Below are 10,349 nucleotides of genomic sequence, written 5' to 3' on the forward strand. Positions count from 1 at the left end.
CCCCACCATCATCTCCCGGGCTGAAGCCCAGGGCTGTCTCCTTGTGCTTAGAGCGCACACCGTGGCCTTGGTGCAGTGGGTCAGTTGCTTTGGCTGCTCGCATCTCACACTGGAGAACCGGTGTGCAGGGACGGCGGATTCCCCGAGGCATTCCACTGCTGTGACAGAATTCCTCTTTTTTAGCCAACTGTCCCCACTCCCCTCTGGCTACAGCAGTCAGGCATAACCACCAGTTCCTTTACCTTAGCGTTCAAATACCACCGAAGCAATGCCTGCCACATTACACTTCTTTGCCGGAATCTCCCCCGGGGCTTGATTTCATTGGGGAACTGGTGCTGAGGTCTCCTGCCGTGAGCGTGGCCTCTGCAGGTGAAAACACAGCTCCTGCCATCACTCCCCCAGCCACACTGCCGTCTCCGACCTTCATGGGGTTTGCCGAACCCGGAGCATTGAGGCCTCAGAGTCTCCCTGCAGGAGGCCCAGCTGTCTGCGCTCCATCAGGACGGTGTGTGCGGGGCCAGGGGGAGAATTCACGGGGGCTGTGCCCGCCATTCTGACGGCGACCGCTGGGCAACCGTGGCCCAGCAGCCCCAGGGCTGGCCGCCGCAGGGCCTCCCTCTCTGTCTCCCTTCACACTGCGCTGCCCACCTGTCTGTGGTCCAGAAAATACATCTCCACGTTGCGTTGTTTGAATTCTTTCAACAGGAAGTTGTGTGAGTGGGGGTGTTTATCCCAGCAGACACGACATTGAGTTCCTGGTTTGAATCTCAGTTCTGGATCCTCACTAGCCCCTGGCCAGGCAGGAGACCCTGGGTGGCAGGGGCGATGGCTCAAATGATTGGGTTCCTGCCACCCTTGTGGGAGAGCTGGCTTGGGTTCCTGCATGCTTGCTATGGCCACATCCCAGCCTTGGTCATGTGGGAGTTTGCTTACGCAACAGTGGATGGGATTTGTGCTTTCTCTCTCTCTCTCTCTCTCTCTGTGCCTGTGCCTCTCAATTTAAAATGTGTGTGTGTGGAGGTTTAGTGAAGCAGTTCGATGTCTCCGGAGGGGCTGGCATTGCGGCACAGCCGGTTAAGCTACAGCCTGCGGCACCAGCGTCCCACGTGGGCACTAGTTCAAGTCCCAGCTGCCTGACTTCTGAACCAGCTCCCTGCTAATGCACCTGGGAAAGCAGCAGAAGAAAGTCCAGTGCCCTGGGCCCCTGCACCCACGTAGGAGACCAGATGTGGCTCCAGATCGGTCCAGCCCTGGTATCAGCTCTTTGGGGAGTGAACCAGATGATGCAAGATCTCTCCTCCCCATGTCTATCAAATACACAAATAAATATTTTTGAAAAATTGAGACCCCGGAGTCTCATATTGTAGTGCACGTGGGGCCCAGTCGGCTTCCAGTCCCAGCTCCCTGCTGCCGCGCACTCTGGGAGCGGCGGGTGATGGTTCAAGCCCTTGGGTCCACATGGGAGCCCCAGATTAAGGTGTAGCCTTCAGGCCTCAACCTGGCGCCACCTCAGCTGTTGCGGGCATTTGGGGAGTGAGCCAGCGTAGGGGAGATCTTTCTGTCTGTCTGCTTCTGTCTCCCTGCCTTTCAAATAAATAAACACATTTTAAAAGGGTGTTAAACTGCATATGATTTTCTGGGACATCTTTTCGATTCTCCCTCGCTTATGTTTGTAGGAAGTGTCTACACGTCACTGGGACTCACTCTTTGCTGATCCATCTTCCACCACGTGAGTACACACACACATCCATTACACTGGTGGACACTTGAGTGGCTTCTAGGTCCTCACTGCTGAAGATCGAGGACGGGATTCCTACAAACGCCCTCCTCCCTGTCTCTGAGGGCACGGGTGCAAGAGCTGCTCACAGGTGCAGGTGGGGAAGTGCGACCGTGACGCCAGCTGTGAGTTCAACACCAGGAGGCACCTCGGTGTTGAAGTCAACTCTCTCCAACCCCACCTGGACTGCTGAGCTCCACTCCCTCGTTAAATAAGACAAACCCAGGCCTCAGGACTTTGTATTTGCCATCCCTTCTACCTGGAGTGTTTCATTTGGGGCTTCCTTTGGCTGGCATTTTTTTAAAAGATTTTATTTATTTATTTGAAAGATTTACAGACAGTAAGAGAGGGAGAGAGAGAGAGGTCTTCCTTCATTTGGTTCACCCACCAAATGGCCACCACGGTTGGCGCTGCGCCAATCCAAAGCCAGGAGCCAGGTGCTTCTTCCTGGTCTCCCATGCGGGTGCAGGGACCCAAACACTTGGGCCATCCTCCACCGCCTCCCCGGGCCACAGCAGAGAGCTGGACTGGAAGAGGAGCAACTGGGACTAGAACCCATGCCCATATGAGATGCCGGTGCCTCAGGCGATCCAAGTGAGCGATGGCGCCGGCCCCAGGTTTATAGCAAGGCAGACTAAGCCACCGATTGAAATCCCAGCATCCAATATTTGAGTGCCAGTACCAGACTGGCTGTTCAATTTCCAATCCATCCGCCTGCTAGTGTGCGTAGGGATGCAGTAGAAGGCGTCCCAAGTGCTTGGGTCCCTGGCCAAGACACCTGGATGGTACTCTTGGCTCCTGCCGTTGTAATGGACCAGCCCTGGCCGATGAAACCATTTTTGGAATGAGCCAGCATGGAAGCAGAGAAGCTGGATCTCAAACCAGTACCCGTATGGGATGCTGCATTGCTGGCTGCAACTTAAACCATTGCATCACGACAAATAAATCTTTTGAACACTTTTAATTTCAATTTATTGGAAAATCAGAGAGAGAAGGGACTCTTTGAATGACTGGTTCATTCCGCAAATGCCAGCTACAGCTGGGACGGAGCCAGACCAAAAGCCCGAGCCAGGAACTCAGTAGGAGTCTGTGGGTGGCAGGGACCCAAGTCCTCCAGCCGTGGTCTGCTGGCTGCTAAGGTGTGCGTTAGCAGGAAGCTGGATCAGGAGCAGAGTTGGGCCCACACCCAGGCACTCCCGTTTGGAGCGGGGTTGTTGCAAGTGGCACCTTTACTATGCCAAACACCTGCCCCTCCCATAGCGGGCTCTGCCTCTCCTGTAGGACTCAACCAAATCCTGAACCCCCAGGCCTAGGGCACTCTCCCTCGCCTCCCTCTGAATGACCACCCACTCCCACCAGCTCCCACGCTTCCTCTGCTCCATGGCCCCGCCCTCATGGGTGCCCACAGCCTTTGCTGATCTCGGTTGATCTGAGGTTGTCTCCCCTGCGGCACTCGGCCTGCAGAAGGAGGAGGACAGCGCTGTGTCAGCCGCAGCCCCGGAGCAGGGCCTGCTCTGCATACAGCAGGTGCTCAAGCAGAGCTCGTTCTTGAGGTGGACACGAATACCGACCCTGGGTTAGAGCTGGAAAACTGAGCCGCAGAGGAGAGAAGCCGGGGGCCAAGGTCTCAGAGCTGGGAAGTGGCACGGGCAGGCTGGGAATCCAGGCTGAGGGGTTCCAGCTTCCGTGTTCCTTCCCGAAAGAGGTGGTTCGTGCTGACGCCAACTTTGCAATCTGGTGCCCTGTTATCAATCGGTCACCTGGTGTCACCTGTGGAGCCACCTGCTTCAGGAAACCCGAGTCTTTCCATTGGTTCTCACTCCTCCATCTGCAGGGGGTGGGGGCTGTGGCCTTGGACATGGGAGAGACCTGGTGTACCACCACCTGTGCTGGGAAGGGGGCCCAGTCCAGCCCCCTGCCTGCCTCTGCCCTATATTAGAGCCCGGGCTCTGTCGCTCGTCCTCTCTCTCCACACTCACGATGCTCCGGCTGCTGAGCGCCCTCCTGCTTGTGGCCCTTGGTAAGAACCCAGCCCGCGTCTGTGCCCTGTGCTGCCTGGGCCAGGAGCCCTGAGATCTGCTCCCCACCCTGGGTACCGTGGTCCCCAGCCCCTGCTCCATAGGTTGGGTCTCAGCTCGTACCTGGGGCACGACAGTGGGGGCTTTAGCTTGGTGCTGGGGAGGAGGGGGAGGGGAAGCAGGGGATGGAGCAGCTCAGGAGGACTGGGAGCAGCACCCAGGGCTGGGGAGGGCGACCTTGGTGGGGCAGTGAACACAGCCGGGTGGTGAAGAGCCTGGCTCTGTGCTTAGGCTGCGTGGGATGGAGTTCCCACTCTGCTGAACGCTCCAGTTCTCCATCACTCTCCCCCCACCCAGCTCCATGGCCTGTGGCCTAGCCTTGTCCTGTTCTCTCTGCAGCTCAGGGCCACCTCCTCTGAGCAGCCTCCCCTGACTGACAGTCATGGGAACAAATCACATTTATGCAGTGCTTACTAAACGCCAGGCAGAATTCTTAGACATCTGCCTTATATGATGATATCATGTAATGTTCAGCCCAGCTCCATGAGGTCAGTGCTATTATTGGCCCCATTTTACTGACCAGCAAACTGACTCAAAAAAATTAAAGCAGCTCATCCCAGAACAAGGGGCCGTGCTGTGTTCTGAACCCAGGAAGTTCTATTTCAAAGCCTCCACTCTGTTAAAAAAATTTTTTTACTCATGTATTTTATTTCAGAGGTAGAGAGAGACAGACCGACCAAGCTCTCCCTTCCTCTGGTTCACTCTCCAAACTCCTAAGTGAAACCAGTAGCCAGTGGGTGGCAGGGAGCCGAGTCCTTGGGCTGCCACTGCTGCCTGCTGGGCGCACATGAGCAGGGAGTTGGAGTTGGCAGCGGAGCCAAAACCCAAAGCCAGGCCATGGGTGCCCCATGGAGTGTCATTACACAGCACCAGGCCAGCCTCCACTCTGTGACAGCAGCCATCACCTTGGTAAGGCTCGTGGTCACCAGGCACTGTTAGAGTCACACCCGTCCTCCCGTCCACGGAGGTGTGTTTTCATCTCCATCCCGGGGCTCCTGGGGCTCTGGAAGCCCCTGCTCTAGTCCCAGTGCTCACTGTTCCCAGTGGCTGCTGAGGTCAGAAAGAGACAGTGACTCTCATGGTCACACAGCCTGTCAGTGGCACAGCCTTTTCCCTTGGGGTCCATCTGGCTAAATAATGTCTCTCCTCTCCTCTCCTCTCCAGCCTCAGCCTCCGGCCAACCTTCCTTCCGCCCGTCCATCCGGGTTGTCAATGGCACCAGTGCAGTCCCCCACAGCTGGCCCTGGCAGGTGAGAGCAACGCAGGCTGCACTGACCCCCACGCTGGGCTCCGGACGCCGAGTTCTGGGCACGGCTCCCTTTCCTTTCCTGTTCCCATTTCAGCGTCTCTGGGCCGGGAGCCCTTGGACAGTCCGCGTTATGTGTAGGTTTTCCAGTTCCACCTGCAAACTTCACTGGCTGTTTGCAAATTAAAAGCAGGATCTGGGGCCAGGGGAAGGCTTAACTCAGGGGGTTGGTCAGTTATGCAAGACGTCAGGCCCTGTGCTCAGGAGGCAGAGTTTGGGACACTGATTTCCAGTTGTTTGAAGTATACACAACCAGGGCTCTCAGGTCGGGAGAACAGGGAGTGGAGAGTGTTACTGTTACCGGAGCAGTGGAGGGAAGCATGGAGGCTGAGGCTTGCTGTGCCGGGCAGATACAGAACATTCCTTTAGACAAATAACTTATTTACTTATTGAAAGTCAGAGTTACACAGAGAAGAGGAGATACAGAGAGAGATCACCCATCTGCTAGTTCACTCCCCAAATGGCCCCCAAAAGCCAGGACTGGGCCAAGCTGAAGCCAGGTGCCAGGAACTTCTTCCAGATCTCCTATATGAGTGCAGGGGCCCAAGCTCTTGGGATCAGAAGTGGAGCAGCCGGGGTAGAAGCCAATGCCCATATGGAATGCTGGTGTTGGAAGCGGCAGCTGAACCCACAACAGCACAGCACTGACCCAGATAGAGAACAGTTCCAGAACGTTCCGTGGGGCAGGGTCAGCGGTGTGTTCTGTGAGGGGGCAGAGAGCGGCTGCCGCAGCCGTGTCAGCCACGTGGTTTCTCCAGCAGGGACTCAGCCCCGCCATCGCAGCAGGAAAGCAGCCAGAGAGCGTCCGTGTGTGCGCGAGCGGCCTGTGTGCGTGAACGCTTACGTCCAGCACAGACCATGGGCGCACGGGGCCGGGGCCACAGCTGTCAACCTGGTCTCCAGGGAGATCGGGAAACCCTGAATGAGCAGGGGACGGGAAGGGAGGAGAGGACTCGGGGGAGTGGAGCCTCAGGGGACCCGAGAGGCCTGCAGGGCTGAGGGGCAGAACGGGGTCTGAGAGGCCAGAGGGTTGGAGGCTCTCAGGAGAGAGAAGGTTTGAGGCTGCCCCAGAGGGCAGAGACTGTTGGAGTCTCCAGGAGATCCCAGGGCAGGGCCTGGGGTGGGGGACTGGAGAGCCACAGTGACCCCAGGGGAGAAGTGATAGGGCCACCATGAGCAGTGGTGCAGGTCGCACACTGCACATTTCAGAGCCAGCTCCTGTTTCCTGTGTGAATGGCCCTCTCTTGATTGCGCAATGCACAACCTACACAGCTCACTCACTGTTGGCCTGGCCCTCTCAGTGCGTTTCCTTCTGGGTCTGCAGGCCATGGTGCTGTTTGAGCAGGACGGGGCCCTCTACTTCATCTGTGGCGGGACCCTCATCGACCCTGACTGGGTTATGACTGCCGGCCACTGCTTCCCGTGAGTTCCCCTGCTGTCCCTGCCCTGACCTGGTCCTTGTCCCTGTGGGAGACCCAGACAGCCTGGGCCACTTGCTGGCTATGGGAAGTGGGCCCAGACTGACCTCCCCTCCCCCTGGCAGCTACAACGGGACCTACTGGGTGCTGCTGGGCGGACACAACATAACCAACATAGGGGGAAACCAGCAGATCATCCCCGGGGAGAAGATCTATGTGCACCCAAACTATGATGACAACAACGCATCCAAGGGGTGAGTGAGCTCCCAGCTGGGGCCCGGGCTCCTGTGCTCATCCCTCCATGACCCCCAGCTGCACCTAGGGGACTCCAGGGACAGCGCGGAGGGTGAGCAGCCCAGGCCCAACCCCTACACACTGAGCCGAGCCTTAGAGAACTTCAGCACCAACCTCCCTCCCTGCAGAGGGGACAGCAGGGCCAGCAAGAGACAGGAAGCCCCCACGGCTGCTGGGCTCTGTGGCTCTGGAGCCCAGGATCCCTTGGGCACCTGCCCCAAGTCCAAGGTTTCCTGTGGTCAGCACAGGTCCATCCAGCACAGCTGGGTTCCCAGCACTGGGGACGAAGGAGGAGCACTGGAAGGAGAGTCAGGCCCCGGCAGTCATTCCCTGAGTGGCCTGGGCGTCACGGTCCTGCCTGGGCCTCAGTTTCCCCTTGGTTAGAGAGTGACCTGCAGCAGGGCTTCCTGGTGGTGGTGATGGGCGGGGAGGCCCCGCTCAGCCTCACCTGTGTGCTCACCTGTGTGTCCGGGTGGCTCAGCCTTTTCTGTGAGAGGAGCACGGGAGGGGGCGGAACCCTGGGGAACAGTGCAGGAGGGAGGGGCCACCGTGATGGAGACCCCGGCCCGTCCTGGCAGGCTCCTGGGGCCTAGGGAGACCAGGAAGACCCAGACGAAATGTCCCGGGTGACAGCAGCAGAACCGTGGTGCCCAAGGTGTGGTCTGAGGGGCAGCGGCACCAGCATCCTCTGGGACCCTGTTACAACGTCAGACCTCGGGCCTCAGACAGAACACAGCCTCAGAAAGCCTGGTGTGCTCTCCAGAATTCTGTGTGGTTTTAAATTTTTTACTTATTTTCATTTATTTACTTAAAATGTAGAAAAAAAAATCTTTCATCTACTGGATCCCTCCCCAAACCCCTTCAACAGTTAGGGCTGGGCCAGGAGGCTGAGACTCTGTCAGAGTCTCCCACATGGGCAGCTGAAATCCAAGCACCTGACCACCACCTGCTAAGCCACGGTGCGCATGGGCAGGAGGCTGGAATGGAGCCGAGCCTGGGCGGGAACCCAGGCGCTGTGTGTGGGTGCAGCTGCTAAAGCCCTGTGCTGAGTGCCACCCCACACTGTGCTCACGGCCCCCAGGGTGTCCTGATGCACCTGCAGTGTGTGGGGCACAGGTGGACACAAGGACAACTATGAAGGCCAAGGGCTGGCGGGGCCAATGGGCCAGGGCTTTCTGGAGTCTGCTCTGCCTTGAGAGTGGATTTTGGGGACAGATGAGCCAGGGGGCCCCAGAAGTGAACCCCTAGAGCAAAGGGCAAAGGTGGGACCTGGTGCAGTCGGAGCCCCAGGCTCTGCGTGACTCTTCCCTCCCACAGCAATGACATCGCCCTCCTCAAGCTGTCGACAAGCGCCAAGCTGACAGATAAAGTCAAGCCCATCTGCCCCCCTCCCCGCGACTACATCCTGCCCCACGGGACGGAATGCTACATCACTGGCTGGGGCACCACCTCCAGTACGTGCTGCCCGGGATGGGGCAGAGAGACAGGGCCTGGGGCCAAGGCCGGTGATACAGAGGTGCACAAAGGACCCAGGGTGGTGGAAATGGAGGGAGGGACGTCCCCACCTGGCCAGGAGGGCTGTGTGTGTCCGATGTCCCACCTCTGGTAGCCAGGCCTTGCCACCAAGCCCCCACTCATTGCTCTCTGTCCCCACAGCTGGAGGGTCAATCCCAGACATTCTACAGCAGGGGCTGCTGCCCGTGGTGGACTACGCACACTGCTCCCAGCCGGACTGGTGGGGCTCCTCTGTGAAGGAGACCATGGTGTGCGCCGGTGGTGCCAATGTCGCTGGCTGCAACGTGAGTCAGCCCACACCTGCTCTGGGTGGGCAGGGTCCTGGGGCCCCTCTACCTTCTCTGGGAGGGTCCAGGCCAGGCAGGACGTGGAGGAAGTCAGCGCCGTGCAGACAGCCCTGACCCTGGCCCCGGCCCCAGGCTCACCTGACCTGGGGCGGCCACCATCCCTCCTGGGGATCAGGCAGCCCCAGCGGCACAGCAGGGAGACTGGCACCAGGCCCTCCCAAGTCACCCACGCCGTGTTCTGAATGCACCCCGAGCCCCTGTGTTAGAGGCGCGCGTGAGCATCACGTCCACGAGTGACTGTGCACCGGCAGTGGGAGCCGGCGTCTCCCGGGGCTTCCGCTCTGCAGGTGTGGTGCTGAGGTCAGCTCTGTCCCAGCTCATCCCCGGCAGCTCCTGTGGGACAGACCCTGCTCCCGGCACAGAGGAGCCCTGAGGCCCAGAGGTCAACACTGAGGGTGTGGTTTGCAGTCCCCAAGTTCAGGATCCATTCCTGACCCTCAGACGTGGCTCAGCGCTGTCCCCTCTGACTGCCGCAGGGTGACTCCGGGGGACCCCTCAACTGCCCTGGAGTGAAGTGTGAATGGGAGGTCAATGGCGTGGCCAGCTTTGTCTCCATCGAAGGCTGTGACACCCTCAAGAAGCCCACGGTGTTCACCCGAGTGTCGGCCTACATTGACTGGATTATTGGGGTGAGGATGGGGCAGCCTGAGGGCTGCAGGGTGGGGCTGTCCTGAGAGGGCTGGGGCACAGGGAGGAGGGGCAGATCCTGGGAGGGGCTGCAGGGGCCCCGGGAGGGCAGTGGGGGCGGGGCCTTGGGGACATTGCAGAGGGCAGGGGATGAGCTCTGTTCTGTGTGGCCCCAGGAATTCCCAGGCTCTGGGTGGAGTTTGCACCTTCTGACTCAGTGAGGGCTTCTCAGGTGTGTGCTCTGGTCTGGTCCTTACTTGTCACAGAGCACAGAGGGTCACGGTGCCCCCTGCTGGGGGAGACGGGAAATGAGCAATAATGGTGAAGGCTGGGAGAGCCAGGGGGAGCTGAGCCCCTTAGTGTCATCTGGGGACGGCTGGTCAGAGAGGGTCAGTGTTGTCCGTGATGACCAGAGTGAGCTCTGTTTATAGACTGGGTAGATGAGCCCCAGGGCTGGGCTGGGAGTGTTCGTTAATGGTTTATTCAGGACCCCCACGAGGTAAGTACTGTTATCACCGCTCCCATTAGAGGAGGATGCTGAAGCCCAGAGAGGGCAAGTCACTCCCCAGGGCCACACAGCAAATGATGTTGGGGCTGGGAGATGGCCCCAGTTCCACTTGATTTCAGAACCTGCGGTCCTAACTCCACTCTTCTTTCCCCTCCCTGTCTTTTTCCAGATCATTGGTGGCTACCCCAAGTGCTCGTGCTGACCCCACGTCCTGTGTAAAGAATAAAGAGCTCTCTCAAGTCCTAGTGGATCTGTGTCCCTCAGTGACCTCCCCCCCTGCCGGGTCCTAAACCTGAGAGCTGATTTGTAGACGAGACCAGAGCCCCCTCTCCTGGGAGGACCAGGACCACACGAGGCCTGGGAGAAGGAGCCATGATGGGGAGACCAAGACTCTTGGTGCACCTGGGGCAGGGGGTACAAGGACCCAGGACTTTCAGTGTGGAAAGTGAGTTAGTGACAGGAAGCCTGGGACAGTAGCT

General features: G+C 58.8%; 1 protein-coding gene across 1 annotated transcript; it reads left to right on the top strand.

Annotated features, from left to right (window-relative positions):
• The first annotated feature begins 3,757 nt into the window (after nucleotides 1-3,757).
• LOC133759031 (chymotrypsin-like elastase family member 3B) lies at nucleotides 3,758-10,072 on the top strand. Its single transcript, XM_062190045.1, has 8 exons — nucleotides 3,758-3,797; nucleotides 5,020-5,105; nucleotides 6,486-6,583; nucleotides 6,705-6,833; nucleotides 8,191-8,327; nucleotides 8,530-8,672; nucleotides 9,212-9,364; nucleotides 10,040-10,072. Exons 1-8 carry the CDS (start codon nucleotides 3,758-3,760, stop codon nucleotides 10,070-10,072), a joined length of 819 nt encoding a protein of 272 aa, XP_062046029.1.
• Nucleotides 10,073-10,349: the final 277 nt, after the last annotated feature.

This window comes from Lepus europaeus, chromosome 5 (assembly GCF_033115175.1).
Source record: "Lepus europaeus isolate LE1 chromosome 5, mLepTim1.pri, whole genome shotgun sequence".
Classification (NCBI taxonomy): Eukaryota; Metazoa; Chordata; class Mammalia; order Lagomorpha; family Leporidae; genus Lepus; species Lepus europaeus.